Source organism: Aedes albopictus, chromosome 2, assembly GCF_035046485.1.
Source record: "Aedes albopictus strain Foshan chromosome 2, AalbF5, whole genome shotgun sequence".
NCBI classification, from domain to species: domain Eukaryota; kingdom Metazoa; phylum Arthropoda; class Insecta; order Diptera; family Culicidae; genus Aedes; species Aedes albopictus.
Genome location: NC_085137.1, coordinates 11960530 through 11983444, shown reverse-complemented (window position 1 = coordinate 11983444; position 22915 = coordinate 11960530). Strand labels below are relative to the sequence as shown.

Genomic DNA, 22915 nt, shown 5'->3' with positions numbered 1-22915 from the left:
CCCTGCTTGTCACTGACGACCGACGACCTTCACTCTTCCATCAGCGTTCCACTCAAATACGAACTAAAACACAAGAAAAATGCAAAAACGCGGTAAAGACGAAATGCGGCATGTTTAAGCCTCCGCGCCCTGCTTGTCACTGACGACCGACGACCGTTTACTCTTCTATCAGCGTTCCACCCAAGTACGAACTAAAACACAAAGAAAATGCAAAAACGCGGTAAAGACGAAATGCGGCATGTTTCAGCCTCCGCGCCCTGCTTGTCACTGACGACCGACGACCGTTTACTCTTCTATCAGCGTTCCACCCAAGTACGAACTAAAACACAAAGAAAATGCAAAAACGCGGTAAAGACGAAATGCGGCATGTTTCAGCCTCCGCGCCCTGCTTGTCACTGACGACCGACGACCGTTCACTCTTCCATCAGCGTTCCACCCAAGTACGAACTAAAACACAAAGAAAATGCAAAAACGCGGTAAAGACGAAATGCGGCATGTTTCAGCCTCCGCGCCCTGCTTGTCACTGACGACCGTCGACCGTTCACTCTTCCATCAGCGTTCCACCCAAGTACGAACTAAAACACAAAGAAAATGCAAAAACGCGGTAAAGACGACATGCGGCATGTTTCAGCCTCCGCGCCCTGCTTGTCACTGACGACCGACGACCTTCACTCTTCCATCAGCGTTCCACTCAAATACGAACGAAAACACAAAGAAAAATGCAAAAACGCGGTAAAGACGAACTGCGGCATGTTTCAGCCTCCGCGCCCTGCTTGTCACTGACGACCGACGACCGTTCACTCTTCCATCAGCGTTCCACTCAAATACGAACGAAAACACAAAGAAAAATGAGTATTACCCCAAGAATTCCTTCAGAAAGTCCTCCAGGAATTGAATTCTTCCTGGAATTCCTCCAAAAATTCCTCTGGGATTTCCTCTAGAAATTTCTCTTGGATTTTCTTCAGAAATTTCTCTTGGAGTTTCTTCAGAAATTTCTCTTGGAAATTCTTTAGAAATTCCTCCATTAACTGCTTCCAGAACTTCTCTCGAGATTCCTTCAGGAATTCATTCAAGAATTCTTCCAGGGATAGTTCCAAGGAATTTCCATAAAATTTCCTACAGATTAATCCAGAACTTCTTGCAGGAATTTGTCCAGAACTTTCCAGGCATTCCTCCTGAGGTTTCTCCAGAAATTGCTTCAGGGATTCCTCCAGGGATTTTTCAAAGAATTTTCCCAGGGATTCTTCCAAGAATTTCTCTAGAAATTTCTCTAAGGATTCCTCTAGGAATTTTTCGAGAGGTTTCTTTAGAAATTTCTCCAGGGAGTTTCTCCATGGACTCATCTCAGGATTTCTCCAGCAATTCATCTAGAGATTGTTTCGGGAGTTCTTCTAAAAACTCCAAACTCCACTAGATTGCTCCCAGAATTCTTTTGAAAACTCCACCAGGTACTCATCTAGAAATGTATCCAGAGATTACTCCAGGCATTAGTCCAGGAATTTCTCCAGGGATATTTCAAGGCGATTCCCCAGGGTATCCTCCAGGGATTTCTTAAGGAATTTCTCGAGAGATTCTTCCAGGAATTGATACAGGCATGTCTCCAGGAATTTATCCAGGGATTACTCCAGGCATTCCTCCAGAATTCCTTCAGAAATTATTACCGCAATTTCTCCAAGAATTTATCTAGAAAATCCTCCAGGGATTCATTTAGAAATTACCCCAAGAATTCCTCTCGGAGTTTATCCAAGAAATATTTCAATAGTTCTTCCCTGGATTCCTGAATGATTTCCTCCTGAGATATCTCTAGGAATTCCTTCAAATATTTTTTCAGGAATCCTCCAGGAAATCCTCAAGGGATTCTTTTAAAAATTTCCCCACAAATTCTTTCTGGAATTTATTCAAGAATTATTCCAGGTATTCCTCCTGGGATTCTTCCAGGATTTCATCCAGGCATTTTTCCAGGGACTCCTCTAGGAGTTCTACCACGAATTTCACCAAAAATTACCCCAGGTATTTCTTCAAGAATACTTTCGGTAATTTATTCAGGAATTCCTCCAGGAATTTCTTCGGAAATTCGTACAGCAATTCCTTCAGGAATTGTTCCAGGAATTCCTCCAGAAATCCTTCCAGGGCTTCCCCCAAGAATTAATCCAGGAATTTAGTCTCCGAGGTTTCCTCTACACATTCCTCCAGGAATTATTTCATGGATTCCTCCAGAAATTCCTCCGATGATTTCTCCAGTAATTCTTCCAGAAATTCCTTCTGAAATTGCTCCTGTAAGTCCTTCAGAAATTCCTCTGGAAGTTTCTCCTGGAACTCCATTAGAAATTCCTCTCAGAATTCCTCTAGGAATTTCTTTGAAAATTTCTCTATGAATTTATTCAGAAATTTCTCCATAGATTCCTTCCAGAATTCCTCTAGAGATTCTTCCAGGAATTCATTGAACGATTCCTCAAAGAATTGATTAAAGGATTCCTCCTGGAATTAATCCATGAATATTTCTATGGAATTTCCCCAAGATTTCCTATAGAGATTTGTCCTGAAATTCCACCTGAAACTTGTCCGGAAGTTCCTCCAGGAATCCCTCCTAAGGTTCCTCCAGAGTTTCAGAGATTTCTCCAGGGTTCTTTCCAAGAATATCTCCAGGGATTCTTTCATGAATTTTTGTAGAAATTTCTCTAAGAAATTTTGCGGGAATTCCTTATGGAGATTTACCGTAGGTATTTCTTCAGAAATTCATACAGGAATTTCTTCAGAAATTGATCCAGGGATCCCTCCAGGAATTTCTTCGGAAATTCGTACAGCATTCCTCCAGGAATTTCTGCAGGAAATCCTTTAGAGATTGCTTCCGATATTCTTTCAGTAGATTCTTCAGGAAATCCAGGAATTCTTTCACAATTATCTCATGAATACTTAGTCTTTTACAAGTCCAATCATGAATACCTTCAAACTTACGATTACATCTTGCAGCACCAGCTTTTAAATATATTAAAACTTCCTCAATGACCATTTGAATTTGTGCGTTGTTTGATAGACGCAAAAATACCCCTGGCCCACGAAATAAAAGAAATTAATAGTGTCCGACTAGAAATCACCTTCCGCATGGTTTTAATGAGTACACTCGCGTTTACGCTTCAGCTACGTACATCTATTCTCACTAGGAATTCACAAACTTTTGCTGGAATTCCATTGCAAATTCAACCAGAGTTTTTTTCCCACATGATACTTGATTTCCATAAAGAAGCACTTAACCATATTTTGCAGTAATGCTGCTAGAAAATTCAAAGATTCTTAAAGATACCCATCCAGGAATTCCTGGAAATTATCATTTAGATTTAATTTCTCAGCGATTTAAAAAAGAAGATGTACAAAGTATTGCTTGTCTTCAATAACTGTCAATTTAAACACATACAGGGGATAGACAAAATGATCGGGACAGGCAAAATTTTCATTTCTCAAAAAATGTTCAATTAGCTGTAACTTTTCGAAAAGTGCATCAAATATTCTCAAATTTTTACTGTAAGTTCTTCAACTAGTTGTGTATCAGTGGACAAAATTTGGAAAAGATCGGACAATTCTTCACGAAGTTATAAAGATTTTTGAAAAAGTTAAAATTATCCGATAGCCAACTTTGAGCTGTTATATCTCCGGATTCAATGGACCAAATGCAATGAAATTTTGACAATTTATGACTTATATAATGAGCTATGAAAAACCATTGACTTAACTCAATATTCTTAACACGGAAGAAAATTATAACGGTTAGATTATTTTTCTAATAAAACACCAAATTAACCAAAACATCAATATCGTTTTAAAATTCAAGATGCAAATTATAGTTCATTTAGTTTCCCTCTAATTGACTTATATATAAATGCGTTTTGAAGGAAAGTAACAACATAGCCGCTAATAAATTGAAAAAGTAATGGGATGCATATTAAAAATAGACCAATTTACTAAAAAATCGTGAAAAAAATAAAATCGCTATAACTTTTTTGCTTGTTAAAAATGTCAAGTTAAGTCAAATGTTTTTCAGAGTTCATTATATAAGTCATGAATGGTCAAAATTTCATTGCAATCAGTTCCTTGAATCCGGAGATATAACAGCTCAAAGTTGGGTATCGGATAATTTTATCTTTTTCAAAAATCTTTATAACTTCTAGAAGAATTGTCCGATCTTTTCCAAATTTTTTCCACTGATACACAACTAGTTGAAGAACTTACAGTAAAAATTTGAGAATATTTAATGCACTTTTCGAAGAGTTACAGCTAGTTGAACATTTTCTAGAAAGTGAAAATTTTGCCTGTCCCGATCATTTTGTCTATCCCCTGTATTATGTCAAATAAATTTCTATTACTGTACGTGCAGTTAAAACCCGGAATTTTCGACTAGCGAAGTTGGGTTTTTCTCCAAATCCGTGCGTCGGACCTAACTTCGTAAGTGGTGCGCTGTATAGCTGTTTGCTATACAGCGCACCACTTCCGAAGTTAGGTCCGACGCACGGATTTGGAGAAAAATCCAACTTCGCTAGTCGAAAACTCCGATTTTCAACTAAATTGAGAATATAGATCTATGTTTGTCACCACGACAGTGGTTTTCAGATTTTTTCTAATTTCCATATATAAAGTCATGAAAAATTTCTGGGGGGGGGGCCTGGCGGATCTGGGGGGGGCCTGGCCCCCCTGGCCCCCCCTCTAGTTACGCCAATGCCAGTTAGTGAAAGACTTTCACTAACTGGGCTGAGTTTCCAGCTGTCAAATAACCTCTAACAATAGAAACTCAGGGCTACCAACCTTGACAAATCGCGCTTCATGTCAAATAGTGACGTTTGACTTCGTTTTAGTTGGGCTATAGCCCACCTAACGGGCGCCCAGTCAAAACGAAGCCCACCTAAACGTAGCCCAACGAACGAAAGTTGACTGTACTCCCACTATCAACTGTTCGTTAAAATAAACAGTAAAAATGTAACATACATAACACATGACATACACATATACACAATAAAACTGGAATGGGGAGGAATAAGCGGGTGTCGGATTAACGGATGGAATTGTCAAAAGGAGGGGTTAAGGATGTGGGGAAAAGGAGGTGAAATAAGGGGGGAAGTATTATAGGAAGATGGGTTGGTCGCAAGATAGGAAACTCGAAGCTGTTCTTTTCCACTGAAGACAGCAAGCAAGTCAGGCGTGCCCGAATGCCAACTTACAGCGAATGAAGTTAAAGCTTTTAGCTTTTAGCTTTTAGGGCCAATTTCTTCACCCCGGCTTAAGCGTTAAACCAGGTTTTACTATATGGGTAAGCCTGGTTTACCGGTTAAGCCGAGGTGAAGAAATTGACCATTGATGAAAAATTTATTAAACTAGCCAATCTTAAATAGCCTAGGGCATAGTGTTTCATTGTGCTTGCCACACAAAGTACAAATTCATGCAATGGCTGGCAAAAAAAGCCCTTCAATGATTAACTGTGGAAGTGCTCTAAGAACACTAAGTTTAAGAGAGGCAGGCCAAGTTCCAATGCAAACGTCGAGCCATAAAGAAGAAAAAGAAGACTATCTATCTATATATATAAAAATGAGTTTTAAGTCCCTTTGAGGCAACAAAACTCACGAACGGCTGAAACGTTCAGGTTGACTCTTGCATGGTTCAATTCGTAGTCATGGTGGCTGTGTTTATATGTAGAAAAAGTTAGGAAAATCAACTTGAAAAGTAACAAAATTGATAAAGTACTGATTTTCCATGAGCTGGGAAGGAAATCAACACGACCGAAATGAATTCAATCTAGAGTGCGTTGCTGCGATGACCTCAACAATTGTCAAACCACCACAGCTTGGCAAGACGAAGTTTGCCGGGACAGCTAGTTGAATATATAAATGCATTTCAATAAATTCATAAACTAGGTATAAGAAAAATTTAAAAAATTTCTTTTTTTTTAAAACTTTTCTGTTGAATTTAAAAAAAACTTCAAAGTAGGCAATAAGAGGAACTTTTTTTATCGTACCTACTCTATAAAGTACAGGCATGCAAGACCCAGCAACATGCAATGTTCAGAACAAACATGCATTAATTAATTAATCGCTTTTCAAATATTCCGAAGATTAACTGCTCGAAAAAAAAAATCAAACGAAAAGCTTATCATGAAAAGCCAGATTTTTCAGGAATCCCCCTGAGCTAAACCTTAAAATTAATCTAATACGTTCAAATTTAGAGCTCGATAAAACGTGTCTTCGACTACAACTTTGCAAAATAACTGATTCGCATAAGATGGCATCAAATTAGAAAGTTTTATTCTAGAGTTGAGCTAAGACGTGGACCACCCTAATTAAAAATTTTGGGAAAAGATGTAGCAAAAAATTGGAAACAACTTCTCTGAAGTCACTATCTCTCTCTCTTCTCTCTTCTTGGCGTAACGTCCTCACTGGGACAAAGCCTGCTTCTCAGCTTAGTGTTCTATGAGCACTTCCACAGTTATTAACTGAGAGCTTCCTCTGCCAATGACCATTTTGCATGTGTATATCGTGTGGCAGGCACGAAGATACTCTATGCCCAAGGAAGTCAAGGAAATTTCCTTTACGAAAAGATCCTGGACCGACCGGGAATCGAACCCGTCACCCTCAGCATGGTCATGCTGAATACCCGTGCGTTTACCGCCTCGGCTATATGGGCCCTGAAGTCACTATCGTTCAACATAAAGACAGTTGTAGCCAAGGTTGTAGCGGCCAAAACCCATTATGTACATAATTTTCAATCATTTCCAGATGGCTCGGTCTAGCATCTACCCAGAAAAAAAAAACTTGCACAGCAGATCGTCTAGCTAACGCATGCTATGTGATCCTCTTGACATCACGGGAGTGCATATCGGTGCCATCCCAAAACTTCGTCAGTTTGTATGCCCTACATTTCCATTCGATGATTGAGCAAAACGTTCGGTTTGATTAAACTCCAGCATTGGATTTTTTGGTCAATCAGTGACACATTACCGAGTTGAATGCCTCTGATGAACTTTGATTTTTTTTTTGCATAGGCAATGTTTTGGTTAGCGAACAATTTGAGGTTGTTTGGGAATGCTAGGGGTTCCGGTTTCACAACATGGTTCTTGTTTTTCGCTGACCCACCGTCTGAGCGCATTGGAGCCGGCCGGGGAAAAAAAATCTTTTTTTTTTTGTTATGATGGTTATTAGCCGCGATCAGAGGATCAATGGCCTGCCTCAAGGGAAATTTTTCTAAAAGGTTAGTCTTTTATAATAGACTGTCCTATAAAGTATGAACATATCATTGCATAGCTTGAATAGCAATATTTTCTTAACAAGCCACACTTTGTATATTTCTTTTGAATTTTATTACTGGTTTCCTATTTTTTCATTGATTCTTTTTATTTTTTTTACAAAAATAATGTGCAGGTTTGATTTTTAATTTTATGAAAAAAAAAAATTTAATCGTGTTTATGACAGTCTCCTAAGACTTAATAATTTAGCCGAAATAAACGCTTACTCACTAATCGTCCCACCAGAATTTTCATGAATTATTTGCGAGCAAGCAATTCATACACAAACTTGACATCCAGCTATACAAATTCTTCGAGGCAGTCTTTTATCATAGTGATAAGAGATGGTGGCACTGTAAAAAACAAACGGCCAGCTCAATTGTAGCAGCAGCAGTCTTCTAAATCGGTTGAGTTCGGATACAGCTGGGCTCACTTTTCACAGTGCGCAAATAGGCTTAGTTGATCGCAATCAAGCGCCTGAAAGCTGTGCACACTTTGGAGCTCCCGTTGCCATTCATTCCTCAGACAGTGCGCAGAAAGGCGTCCGCGATTTAGTTCCTAGAGAAGACAAATAGATATGATAAATTTAAGTGACCTTATTACGGACGACGACTGCCTTGAAGTGGTGCGAAATGCACTTGGCGATGGGTACCGTGTGATCACTTTCCGACTGGAGAAAATAGCTGGTCAACCCGGATTCCTGGGCGAATACGCCCGTTTAGTGGTATCCACCGAGCAGCTAGTAAGTCTATCAAGGGATTCGATTGAATATGGGCATCACTTACTCCTCAAAATTAAATTCCAGGAAACTGAACTCAAACAAGATCACTCATATTTCGTCAAGTGTTTGCCGTTCACCGATGCAAAGCAACGCCAGATAATTGAGGAGATTGGGATATTCACCAAGGAAGCTCGCTGCTATCGAGAGTTGTTTTCCCGCTTTGAAAAGAGTCCCGAAAAGGTACTGAAATGGAGACCGGAGTGTTGGCTGGCTCGGGATGACCTGATGGTGATGGAAGATCTTGCCGTTGCAGGCTTCCGTACGATGCCCTTTCAAAAGCCTTTTGGGAAAGAACACATGGTGCTGATACTGGAGCGTATTGCGCAGATGCATGCTTGTTCATTGGATTTGGAGATCAATCGGATGAAGGGGAAGAGATTGGATGAAACATTCGGAGAGATGCTTTTCGAGACGACTTTCATGCGGGAGAGTCCCTGGTTTGTGGCAGGGTTGAAGGTTGCTGAAGAGAGCAATTTGAGATATTTTATTGCATTTATTCAAATTCTTCATTTGTAGGGAATACTCAGGACAGCCTTAGACGGATCAAAGTACTCACAAAATCCCGAGTACAAGGCAATCGTCCAATCTCAAATGCTGGATAAAATGAACCGCATCTACGAACTTTCACAGCCGACTAGAAACTTCCAATCAGTTATAGTGCATAAAGATCTCTGGTACAACAATATGATGTTCCGCTTTGAACGCAATCAGGAAGGTGAGATCTTGTATGATAAGCCATCGGACTGCATCCTGATAGATTTCCAGATTTCACGATATCAGCCACCTGCCATTGATTTTCTCTGTACCATTTACCTGTTGACTCGCAGACCCCACCGGGATCAGTTGTATGACTTCTACGTAAAATACTATTATGATCAGCTTCGACATAAGCTAGACATCCTGCAACTACAGCTAGATCGCATTCTACCGTGGCAGCAATGGCTGGACAGTTTGGAGCACTATAAACTTTTTGGTCTGCTGTGGTCTGGAGTTTTGCATGCGTACGTGAATCTTCCGGAAGGATACATTGGTAAGCTGCACGCGGAGGATCCCGAGGCATACCACGAGTTTGGGCTTGTTAGCAGAGATGGAGTGTTGATGAAGTTTTTCCATTCGGACGCATACTATCGAGAAACTTTGCTCGACTCGGTTGAAGAGACATTGGAATATTTATTCGAATTCAAATAAATGAATCACGTCAAATCAGAGAACAGATTTTAGATAAGCTAACTTTATTTAATGTGCTTCAAATCAAGGTTTGTTAACCCTCCTTGTACATTAAAGTCATTTTTGACCAAACCCGTACACTGCGTCAGCGAGCTGTAGCGAACGTGAGGCGTTAGGAAGGTTAACTCCACAACTTCGCCGTTGAGGTCAATATGCCCCAGACAGGGTTGTTGAACGTGCACTACGCCATCGCGTAGCTTAATCCTCCTAGGAAGGACCGGATTTACAAATGTGTTGTGGGGGCCCTTCATATAGAGAATATATTTTTGCCAATATAACATGGACAAAAATATTCATCATTTTAGAAATATAATAATGAAAAATATATCCTTCAAAAAGGACTCGCATAAGATCGTGGCATTTTTTAATCCGTTCCTGTGGTGTTTGGATTTCAATTGTCACTCTAACGGTCGTAAAAGACGTTTTCACATAAATTGGTGAGCTCGTTTTATACTCCTCTTTCTATTCTCGCAATTCAGCTACAATTCAGCTTTGGTACAATACTGTGCTTCTTCGATGACATCTCCTGTTTTTTTTTCATTCCCATATTATGGGAAAAAAACTTTTAATGTTTATAATAAGATATCTTCCAATATGTAATATACCAAATACCTACTCTCTACCATTTCCATGCAATACATGCAAAGTTGCACTGTAAAACACTATACACTTGCAAAAATTTGACATGAATGTGTCTCATGATTCCAGACAAATCTATGAAAGCAGTTCGCTCGCAATAGAAAGATTGCCAATTGGTGTAAGTTTCGCCGATAGATAATACAATCCCAACCACGATTGATGATAATTAAGTTTTAAAAGCTTGAAACTTATGGTTTCTATCTTCCTTTCTCCGCTCATCGCCATACCCCAACCAGTTGGCGATAGTTTTCTCCGCTTGAAATCATTATTCAATGGATCTCCCGCCGATAATTCGATAATTTACTGCAAAAGAGCTTTTCTCGCCTCGGTGGATGGTGGTGTCCTCGGTGTCGTCGGGGAGTGACTGGCCGAAAGTCGGCGTCGGCTGCCAATAAAATATATGCAAATCTATTTTTGATAACAAAATTTATACATTTTCTCCGGTTCTTTCGCCTTGTAACGGTCCGACTTTTTTTTCTCCACCCACCACGACGGTGAATTTGTTCCATGTTGCTCTAGGAACTTTTCGACGCTTGGCTGTGGAAGACGATGGGACCTCCGGCAGTATCGAACAAGGGGAAATCGGTTCGCGCTGCCGGGACGAAGGAAAATGATCGAAAGCGATGCTGCAGTAAAGAAAATCCTTTCGGAATTTCTGCAATGCGCGTTCTCAACGAAATGGGTTCTCCGCCAATGTTGCCGCTGCTGCCACTAGTAGTATTAGTGTCTAGTGTTGTGTAGGGTAATGAATCACCCACATTTTTTCATGCCGCACTCCGTCGATTCGACATCCCTCGGGAAGGTTATTTCATCAGTAGGAATCGTTTCCAGCAGGAAATGTCGTTCTTTTCGTTCCGTTCCGAATGTCGTCTGCGGGGATTAACCCGTCGAAGGATGAGGAAAGCCATAAATTTCCCACCAGAACACCGTTCGACCAAGTCTTCTCGCTCCGATCCGGGGTAGAACAGACGCAGAGCTAGAACAGGATGAATTTTAACAGACGCTAATTTTCGAAACAAAAACCACCAAACGGGAGATAATTGAAACTACAAGCGGCTTCTCGTCCTTTGGGAGAACACAATGGGGCGCTATCCAACCGACCGGACAGGACAGGACAGGGCCCAACCACCAAACGGGATCGGACATCGAATGCCATAATTAATAAGCCCATTAAACAATGATTTTCCTCATTGTGTGCGCGGCGACGTTGTTATCCGCTGTGGGGCGAGTGCTCGTTACTTGCATTAGGTAGGCCCGTAATCAGTGCGCCATTCCGCGAAAGCATATTGATGAATGGATGCTCCCGTCGGCGTAGTCCATGTCTCCAAAATGCATCCGCGCGACTACTGAAGCATCCGTTGTACGTACAAACTCGGTTGTCGTCGTTGACCGATGTCGCTGAGCTACATCCGCTGACGGTGGTCATGTGGAGAAACAACTGCAACGCGTAGGGTAGTGTTTATCATCAATTCATGACTAGCAATCGTGCAATGCAGGACACTATTATAGATGAACACATTATCATCATATTGCAGAATGGTGTCTTCAGGACCATAAATTTTTCCATTTCCAAGTTTCATTGGAGTATCAGCAGGGTTTCGGAGGGGTTCTCGGGGGTCCCGGAGATTCCTTATAGGGCTTCCAAAAGAGTTTCAGGAATTTTCAGGGAATTTCAGAAGAGTTTTGTATGGGTTTCCGGGGCATTCATGGAGAAGTTTCACGGGTTTCCAGAGAAGTTTTAAGTTTTTTTCATGGTTAGACGTTATATCAGGAACATATGTCTTGGAACGATTTTGAAATGCTATGAAAACTCTTCGAAAGCTCATGAACCCTCTTAAAACCCCTGGAACGTACCTGAAACCCCCTGAGATCCGCTGGAACACCCCTGGGACCCCCTAAAACACCATGGAACACCCTCGACTCCCCCTTAAATCCCCAGTAATGCTTCTGAAACCTCTTGTGACCCTCAGAATCTTCTTATAGCGCCTCTAAAACCCCTTTGGAACATCCCTGAAGCTCCCTAGAATGTCCATAACATCCTTTGAAAACCTTGTAACGTTCAGGATCTCTGAAACCTCCTTAAGGCCCCATTAACCCCCTAGAATGTCCTTGGGAACCCCTTAAACTTTCTAGAACATCTATGAAACTCAATGGGAAGCCCCTGAGACCCCTTGAAAACCTTGGAACGCTGCTGAGCCGCCTAAAACCCGCCGAAACATCCAGAAACGTCCCTGAATCCCTATGGAACGCCTCTGAACCCCTTGAAACCCACTAGAACACTCCTGAAACCCCATGGAACGCCCCTAAATCTACACGCTCAGAAAACCGTTCTGATAAACGTGAACAAACAAACGCAAATATGAGAACAAGCAAATATACACCGTGAACTGGAACTAGTTCCAGCTGTCAATATGGGCGTTCTAGAAAACGTGAAATCTAGTTCGCGGTGTACATTTCTTATTGTTGTTATCGTTGCTATGCATAGTTCCCGTTTGTTCCCGTTGCCGTGATTGGGAGTTCACGTATATCGGAACGGATTTTTTTGCGTGTACCTGAAACTCCCTGGTTGATCCCTGAAACTCTCAGCGCCATAAAATGCCTCTTAACTCATTTCAGTTGCATAACGAATCAATGCAGAAAAGTTAGCCATTAAAATACTGAAATGAGTTATATAAAATGAAAATTATGATACCGAATTGCATAAAAGTAATTTATAAATCTTCAGTTATTTCAGAATGATTTGTAGAGATTTGAATTTTTTTAATTTTTAATTTTAATTTGAGAGTTCTTTGAAGAAATTAAAATACTGTTGTGAAAATCCTTGATGATTAGTTTGCGTAATTTCATAGGAAGCCAATTAAGAATTTTCATGAATATCTTTAGACATGATTTACTGAGCAATGTATGCAAGTATTTGTAGCTGATTTAGAATAAATATTTTTTTAGGCACTATCGGCTGTAGGGGAATGAACAGTATCTTGCCCAATCTCTGAACTTTTCATGATTGGAAGATACTATGATTCATCTTCTGGCAGTGTATGAAAACTGATTTTGAAAATATTACTTTGTTGTGAGAAATGCATCCAGTTTCGCCTTAAAAATATGCAATTGTATTGAAACCACTGGAAATCTCAATTCTGGGGTTGATTGAATAGGTCAATATAAAGCTCCAGATTACTCCATGAAAAATTCTACAAAATACCTCCAGAAATTCCCTGGAGAAATAAACAAAATTATTTAGCAGGAACTTTTTGACTTTAACAGAATTCAGAAGTCAGGCGATATGAACTATGAAGCTGCGGGTTTAAAGTAAAGATAAAGAAATACTTGAAATGATGTGGAGCTACCTGTACTTTCTAGCTTCTATTTCCAACAAATGATGACATACGTTTACACGGTTCTTTCCTTGACATCCCATAAAACTTGTCGTAACGGATTCCGTGTCGAAATTTGTCACTGAAGTCACCCATTTCAACACGCGTGCGCAAGTCCATTTGTTGTGACCAATCAATCGGAACCTCTCCAGCCACTGAACACCAAGCAACCGTCTGTGGGGTCTAATCCATTTATACACGTTCGAAATCATCGAATGATACGCGTCGAGATCTCGTCACCGATTTCCACAGAAATCGCGCTCTCCAATCCCTTCGGAGAAGCAGCAACGGCAGCAAAACCATCCACCAGAGGCACCATCAATGACTGAACCGTGAGCTCCGAGACATCAGCATCCGACGATCTCAACGAAACTACCTCCCTGGACGGTTTCTTGCCCGGCCGAGAAGTCCCCGCGACTCGACGACGACGACGGCGAGAGGCTCCAAAGATTGCACCTCCGATAGTGATCTCATTTAAATTTATAACGAGAATCGATCTTGAGCGCACGATAAGCCGAACTCCCGCGCGAGGGGCACCGGAGAGACCCTGAACTGTTGCTTGATGCAAGCGCAAGAGTTATCGATGAGCTGAGCATCAAGTGTTGTGTTCCAGTCGTTGTTCATTTGGGGCAGGAGGAAATCAATTCACCTATTGAATATCGATGTTGCAAACATCGGTGCGGTGGTCATAAAATTGGCCAACCCTCCCCCGCTGCCAAACGGCTGGCTGGCTGCCGCGCTTAATGAGTGTGAAACTAATTTATGGCCTTTGCTGTTGCTACTTTGCCTTAATTTTCTGTTCGTCTCTTGATCCGAACGTGTTTTCCCGATCTCTGGACAATAATCTGGTGATGTCCAATCTGAGCTGCGCGTCACGATCCTTTCTCCTGCGCCGCGTCCACATCCGGACGCGACAAAGGTCGCGCCGTTGCAACCTAATGTCATTTCAATTTTTCGAAACCTAATACCTCTTCTCTACTTGGGTGAATACCTGCACCACCTCTACTCTGGTCGGTCGGTAGTGTACCGATACGATCGAATCATACTACTTATACACATCCAGCATCGTCGTCGTCGTCATCCAGATTTGGACCACCGACTGTCACGACGTCCGACGAGCTTTGGGCCATGTTGGACAAGCCCCCGTTCCTCTAGCATCCCCCTGCTATGAGTTCTATTCGATTGAACTTTCAAGTAGGGGAGAGTATTGCAGAGTGCACATCAGGGATGCCAGGTGAAATTTTCAAATGTCTTCGCAAGGCATGTTAAAATGTCTTCACATGTCTTCACACTCCATATTGTGACTTTGGTATAAAATTAATGTTAAAAATCAAAATAATCTCACTCCGCACTATATCAAGTAATATAGCAATGAGCTTGGTGATGACATCCTATATTCAAGAAAGGCGTTCACACTTCTAGGATTCCTCCAGTTTTTTGTGATTCCTCATGGAGCTTCCCAAGAATTTACTCAGTTCACTGGGAAGTCTTCCTAAAGTTTCCCATAAGAATTAGTCTAAGTGCTCTTCAGACATTCCTCCAGGAGTATCTCGGGAATTGCTTCCGAGGTTTCCAGGTAAATTTATTCAGAAATCTTCAAGAATTTCTCCATGAGTTTTCCGGGAATCCCTCCATGGCTTCCTCACGAACACCATGAAATTCCTTAACAAGCTCCCGAAGAATTCCTGCAGCATTTGTGGTAGAATTTCTCCAAGATTGCCCAGGGAATTTATTCATGATTTGACTGAAAATAAATACCAACATAAGCTTTCCGAAAATTCCCTCCAGAACATCCATGAAATTTACTTCTAGAGTTCCCCAAGAAGTCCTCCAGCAATAATGCACGGTTCTCTTAGGATTTTTCTAGAATACATATTTACCTTTTTTTAATTCCTCAAGAAGTTCGTCGGATTTATTTCCAAGAGTTCCACAGAAAAAACCCGGGAATTTCTTCAGAAGATCTTCGGGAATTCATCCTGGAGTTCCTTAGACATTCCTCCAAGAGTTCATCGGGAATTCGTCATTCGTCCAGAAGTATTTCGGAATTTCTTCAGGACATCCTCGGGAATTCTTCCAAGAGTTTTACAGGAACTCCTCCAAGTGTATCTCGGAAATTCCTCCAGGAATTCCTCCTACAGATTCTTTGGGAATTCCTGCAGGACTTCCTCGGGCATTCGTCCAAGAGTTCCTCGGATATTTCTCCATGAATTCTTTGGTATTTCTTCCAGGAGATTCCTGGGAATTCCTCCTAGAGTTCCTCGAGAATTCTTCCAGGCGATCCTTGGGAATTTCTCCGAGAGATCCTCGGGAATTCCTTCATAAATTGGGTTGTTTAATGAATAAAATATTACTATTGTCTATAGCCTAATTAAAAGAGCTCATTTTTCTGAGTTTAACGTGATTTTATTGGATTTCAATACCTTTGTTTTGATGGTTAAATTAAAAAAAACAATTTGAATTTTTGTGGTTAGAATGACAGTTCAATCGATAAAATGACAGTTCGACCCGAACAAAAAACTTTCCCCATACAAACTTTAAATGTTTTTTCAAAATAGTTCCCGGACTTCAAAAATTATGAAATTATGAATTTCGACTAATTTTTTGGGCGGAGAATCTGATTATGACATAATCTAGATACTAAAGAACTAATCTAGATCTCAAGAACGCAATTGCTTAGAAGTTTCTGCAGGACTGTCAAAGCAATTTCTACAGAAGTCCCCGAGAATGTATTCTGTAGCTCCCAGGAAATTTCTTTAGGAATTTCATGGAAATTTCTCCTCGAGTCTCGAGAATTTGTTCAGGGATTTCCCGGGAATCCTTTCATGGATTCCCCCGAGGATTTCTCACAAATACCACGGGAATTCCTTTTGAAGCAACTGAAGTATTCCTGCAGTAAGGGGCTGTTCATAAACCACGTAGACCAAAATTTGACCATCTCAGACCTCTCCCCCTCCTCCCTCGTAGACTTTTATCCATACAAAAATTTGAAAATTTGTATGGAGCGTAGACTTTGGCCAGAACTCCCCCTCCCCACCAAAAAGTCCACGTGGTTTATGAACGGCCCCTAACTGTGACAGAATCACTCCAGGATTTCCCAGGGAATTTCTCAATGATTCATTTTTAATTTAACTACATAAATCAGCCGGAAATTCAAACCAGAATTTCCACGAAACTTACTTCAGAAATCTATCAACAGATCTTCCCGTAATAATGCATGGTTCCTGGGATTTATTTCCAAAAGTGTCACAAAAAATCCGGAAATTTCTCCAGAAGATCCTCGGGAATTCATCCTGGAGTTCTAAGGAAATTTCTCAAAAAGTTCTTCTGGAATTCCTCAAGAAGATAATCGGAAATTTCTACAGGAGATTCTCGGAAATTCCTCCAGGATTCCCTCGGGAATTCCTGCAGAAGTATCTCAGGAATTCTCTAGGAGATCTCCGGGAATACCTCCTGGAGATCGTCAGGAGTTCCTCCAGGAGTTCCTCAGAAACTCCTCCACAAATGCCTCTGGGGTTCCTCCATAAGCTTCCCAAAAATTCCTCAAGAAGTTCCTCAAGAATTTCTTCGCAAAATCCTGGAGGTACCCATAGGAACATCCAGTTGAACGTCTGATAAACTCCTCATGAGAACATCGTGGAAGTATTCCCGGGAAAATGCTAGAGAAATTCTCAAGGATCTCCAGGAGAAATTCACAAGGAGCTCCTAGAGAAATTCCCAAGGATCTTTTTGGGGAATTCCCGAGAAACTCCTGGAGGTATACCCGCGAATCTCCGGGAAAGGTTACCGAGGAACTCTTGGAAGAATCTCGGGGTAATCCTGGGAGAATTCTTGAAGAACTCCTGGAGGAATTTCTGTAGATCTCCTGGAAGAATCTTCGTGGAACTCGTAGAGAAATTTCCGAGGAACTCATGGATGAATTTCAGAAGAAATTCTGGAAAATTTCACGAGTAACTCCTAGAGGAATCCCCGATTAACTCCTGGAGGAATTCTCTCAAGGAGCTTCTGGAATAATTCCGAGGAATACATGGAGGAATGCCTGAGGAACTCCTGAAGAAATTCTCGGAAAACTCCTGGAGCAATTTCAGAGGAGCTCCTGGAGGAAATCGATCATCGTATTGTACGATGACGACATTTTCACTGCCGGATTGCTGAATAGAGTCGACATGGTAAGGAGCCCCTGTCCAGGGTATTTGGAATGACCGACATAGGTGACATCAAAAGCTTTTGGGGACAAGAATGAGAACGAAAAGACGAGCAGCAATATCACGAGGATGCTTTGCGAAGATTCGAGATGAGCGAATGCAAGCTGATTGCAACCCCGTCGTCTTAAGTTACCGAAAGGCGTAGATCACCTAGCCGTATGGAGTGTTGACAATAGACTGGATTTGGCGGCTGCTGTGAACTTTCCAAGCCAGTTTCAGAGTTGTCCGAATCAGTCGCCTCCTCAAGTACGTGGATATGAAACTATATTTTCACAAATTCTGGTAACGAGCAGGAGCGAGTTTTACTTCAGCTTCTACCGTGGATGGATCAGCCTACCGAAGTAATGGCAGCGGATCTGCTGGAGGCAGCTATCTAGCCACATCCAGCTGCTATTGGACTATCGAGTTGCAGCATTTGACTACTTACTTACTTACTTACTTGCAGCAATTGAGCAGGTGTGTAGCTGCCATATTTTTCCTTCATTTCATTATTCTAAAACGTATTTAATATAATACGTGTTTTGTTGTATTTTCTCTAAATAAGTATTCAGCTCATTACTCTCGATTCCGTGCCTCCTGGAGGTTACTCAAGGATTTCTCCAGGGATTCCTTTTGAGATATTTTTTTGGAATTATGTCAGCATTCCTTCTCACATGAGTTACCAACGATCGAGACCACCCACACCGAACGAGCCTCATAAAGCTGTCATTCCCGAAAGACATCAGATATCATCATCCGAAACCATTCTAACCGGACGAGGATCATAAAACCCTGAATACCGAGAATCATCGCATCAACCCGAGCTCGTGGCCATGCAACCCAAAACATCTAGACATCGCATCACATTATCACACCAACGTGCGAAGGGACAACAATACCGACCGATTTCAACCGGATCATTAAAGTATCCCGAATTCCCAGAAAGCCTTGCATCCGTCGCATCTCATTACCATACCGACGACATCACACGCACCTGCATCGGCCGAGCATCCTATTTTCACACCCACGACATCATACGCACCGGCATCACACCACAGCGCACGCATCAGGACGACACCGCTGATTCCCATGCCATGGAAAGAGAGTGGAAAAATAAATAACTAACCCTAGATTATAGGTTGTAAGAACTAATCACTCAGTTTTAATTCTATACTTGAATAAAACGCTAACTCATGCTTTACGAGATTCCTCACACAATTTAAGTTCGAGTTCGCTTCAACAAAATCACTTCCATCGCATCGCACAAGTTTTTACGAGTGCGAAAACGTAAATGAAAGTGCGCGATTGCATCTAATCAACTCGCTAGCTTCGGAGTCTTCAGAACACTTATTCAGCATATAGTGTGCCGAAGATATCGACTTGGTTTGATGCAATAGCGCAGTTTTATTTACGTTTTCGCTCTTATGAAGACTGAGTGCGCAGTCCACTGTGAACTAAATGCACAATACTTCTCCATTGGTCGATGCATAAAGGAAAAAGAAGAAACAGTTTTGACATCTGTGCGGTGTGTCGTTTACATCATCGACCAATCAGCGACGATGATTTCATCGACGACACACCGCTTGGATGTCAGAACTGCTTTTTTTCTTTTATGCATCGATCAATTGGTTCGCAAAGTACAGGATGAATGCAATCTGGAGCTTGTTAACAATGTTGCATACAAGCATTTTTTGTTAAATCTAATGAAACATGAAACAAATATTTGAATGTTCTGATACTTACGAGAGTAAACGTAGATTACAGGATTTTTGTGCAGAAATCTAGCCTGAGATTCTTCCTCTTTCAGTGGATCTTTCCGACTATTTCTTCAGAAGTTCTTCCAAAAAATCTATCCAGAATTTGCATAGAGAATCCTTTCAGAATTTCTCTGGAAATTTTTATTGAGATTATTCCCGTAATCCTCCCATTAATTTTAGAACCAGTGGTTTGCTGAAGTGTCCAAGATTTGTGAGATTTTCGTGATTTTGTTTATCGTTGTGTTGTTATCTTGTACCAAGGAAGTCCCTAAATGTCTGAACTTGGGCACTACCCAACGCCCACTGTGAAGTAACGAAACGTAAGAATTTCGCTACTCACCACCAGGCGTCGCAGAAGGACATATTGGGCGGCCATTGTGGCCCCCTTGATGGGGCGAAATAAGAAGGGTGGATTACAGGACGGTCGAACCCCTGGATCGTGAACCACAAGAAAGTCACGGAAAAGCCGCCACTTTTCGAATATTTAAGGTAAATGTCACGGACTACCTTTGAAAAATCCCAATGATATTCACGGTGAATATCATTTGGCATTTCCCAAAGGTAGTCCGTGACATTTACATCAAATATTCGAGAAATAACGGTTTTTTTGTGACTTTCTTGTAGAAATGGTCTAGCCGCATAAGTTTGTCATATACCATATTTACAGGTTCAGCTTCTAAAATGAGCTGTAGGTGATTGAATTTAGATATGACGAAATGAAATTTTCAGCACTGACCACCATTGCTAATCCAGCAATGGATCACTAAAAAAGCTGAAACGGCCGCTATGAAATGAACAGATAGCGCCACCGTAGCCTTGTATGTTTCACGTAACTCGACTGCTGTAACTGTGTTACAGTCCATATACGGTGGCTCTTTTGTTTTGATGTGGTGAGTAGCGGAAAAGTTGGCTTCAATGATCCATTACCTTGCAACAGTTGTGAAAGCAAGACGTGAGTTAGCAAACAAAAATCTTAAAGCTAACTTACAAAACCAACAAAATTAAGAGTTTGGTCTACAAAGAGTGGATAGTGGAAGTAATGAAGTGGTCATCCAGGTAATCCACTGCATACCATATTTAATCCCGACCGGCCCCATCATTAACCGCCAAAATCCCTCCTACAGGACCCCTGTGCTAATGTTTAAAAGCCAGTGCTTACCCTTGTAAGTACCCGCGTATTCCTCCAGGGTTGCTCGGAGTATTGCCGGAAGTACGCCTCAACCCTGTGAAAACCAATCGTGGTCTGGAGTCTGGCCCAAAATTCCAAAGCGCCACTCCGTCAACCTGATAGACCGCCATTGGCCAATTAGACGTCGCCTAAGCAGTGAAGAGGTGCGGCCATTTTGAAAGTGTCCGGAGTTCACGCGTCCAAGCAACCGTCGCTTCGAACGGCCGCCCAACTCAACAGAAGGTGAGAAGCAGAACTCACAGAAGGAAAGATGCAAGAGAAGGTGCAGTAGCGGAGCAAGAAGAAGAGGCCCCGCCAAGAGTGAAGAAGAAGCAAGGAAGAGGTAGGAGATAGACAGTAAGAAAGTGGGAAGAAAGTACTCAATAAAGGTACCTGTAGTCCAAAAAGTTGAATAAAGTGGGTTTGTGTTCAGCAAAGTGTTTGAGTGTTTCCTTGGCCACGATAGTCAAGCGCGTACGCCAACCCTGAGGCAGTTGAAGGAGGGGGGTTTCACCAGTGCTGGGCAGAAATCATCCACTAATTACATTTTTTTTGCGAGATACAATAAAGAAATCTTTCCTGGGATTAATCGAGAGATCGTGACCGTCTCCGCCTATTTCTTCCGAGATCCCTTCAAGGGCTCCCCCTCAGTTCCTTCAAGGGTTTTCCTCGAGATTACTTGCTGGTTTCTTCCAGTGAATCCATCCAAGAATTCTCCAAGTATTCTTTCAAGCATACTTCTCGGACTTCTACGGGATTTCTTCATTTATTCCGTCAGGAAGTACTGAAAACACGAGATGTATTGGTTCACTGTTGGTTCAACTAAAAGCGTTCAATTCAATTCGATAACATACTTTCAATTGGATGGAGATGCTTGGAGCTACAAATGTAAGTGTATCGTTTACCGATACATAGAGCATACGTTTCTAGCAAAGTTCAGTTTCACGTCCCCTTAGTGGAACTAAGATGAATGCTACGATGCCCGTGAAAGACACGTCTGGACAGTTACTGACCGACCCGGCTGACCAGTTGAAACGCTGGTTCGAGCATTTTGGAAACATTTTTCAAGTGTCGGCCACGCCATCAAAACCTCAGCATGATCCGCCAAGAGTACGACGCATTACCAGTGTCAACACCAAAGCTCCACCAGTGCAGGAGATAGAAACAGCCATCCGTAGCATGAAATCAAATAGGGCCCCAGGGGTAGATCGCATATTAGCTGCGATGCTCAAAGCTGAACCCGTAGTATCCGCACAACTACTGCATCAATTATTCTGCAACATATGGGAATCCGATGCAAGGCGTCTTAGTAAAGGTACCCAAAAGGGTGACCTGACTGTATACGATAATTCGCGGGACATCATGTTACTGTTTATCGTTCTCAAAGTCCTGGGCGCAAAGCAAAGTGATACTTAACCGGATACAGGAGAAGATTGACGCAACTCTCCGATGGCAGCAAGCAGGATTACGTGCCGGACGATCCTGTGTGGACCATATTGTCACGCATTCTGGAGCAAATAAATGAATTCCAAGAGTCTCTCTACCTGGTGTTCATTGATTACGAAAAAGCTTTCGACCGTTTCAATTACGGAAACATGTGGGAAGCCCTCAGGCGCAAGGGTCTCCCTGAGAAAATCATCGGCCTCATTGAAGCACAGTACAGGGCATTTTCGTGCAGAGTACTGCACAACGGTGTTTTGTCCGATCCCATCCGGGTCGTTGCTGGAGTGGGACAAGAAAATATACTATCACCGCTACTGTTCCTCATCGTACTCGACGAGATCCTGGTAGGTGCGATTGACCGTGAACCAAATCGTGAATTGCTGTGGCAGCCCATTACCATGGAGCACCTAAATGACTTCAAACTGGCTGATGACGTAGCTCTCCAAGCTTAACGGTGCTCTGATATACAGTGCAAGCTCGATGATCTTTCCAATCGCTCCTCAGCGGCAAGTCCCACCATCAACGTCAACAAGACCAAATCGTTGGATGTAAACACGGTCAACCAGTCCTGCAAAATATCAGTCTCAGTGTCTGTTTTTCAGCCGAAAATGAATGACTGCGGCGGTCGTTTTCAATTCCCCGATGTGAGAACTGACAGAGTCCGAGAGCTCCATTCGTGAGCGACCCAACAAGATCAATTCCCAATCATCCACACACTACTCATGCTGAAAGGCCATTCGTCTCAAGTGGTGGCTTGTGAGAGTGAGTGCCCTATACGTTAGCACGGGTGAAAACACTCAACTACAGAAAATTGAATGGAAATTTAGCCCTGTCAGCTCTCGCTTTCAGCACGCTGTGTGCGAGTGTGAGTACCTATTTCATTTCGCTCCCGTGTTGCTGATCGGAAAGCAACTTTGACAGGACAACCAAAACGGAGAAAATGAAAAAAGCAAAATATCGCTATCATAAAGGCCTGTCGAAAAATTGCAGCACTGCGGTCAACCCTTCCAGCTTTACGGTAGCTGGGCAATCAGTGGAGAATGTTGAAAGGTAGCCCACAGGCGGCCGATGGCGGCACCAAGAT

The 22915-nt window shown here is 42.0% G+C and overlaps 2 protein-coding genes across 3 annotated transcripts in view; one reads left to right on the top strand and one right to left on the bottom strand.

Annotated features, from left to right (window-relative positions):
* Positions 1-22915, bottom strand: part of LOC109398279 (zinc finger protein ush) — a 334683-nt gene that overhangs the window by 15024 nt on the left and 296744 nt on the right. The window lies entirely within an intron of this gene.
* On the top strand, positions 6973-9257 carry LOC109398282 (uncharacterized). The gene is made up of 2 exons (XM_062854723.1): positions 6973-8498; positions 8559-9257. Exons 1-2 carry the CDS (start codon positions 7839-7841, stop codon positions 9228-9230), a joined length of 1332 nt encoding a protein of 443 aa, XP_062710707.1. The 5' UTR covers positions 6973-7838; the 3' UTR covers positions 9231-9257.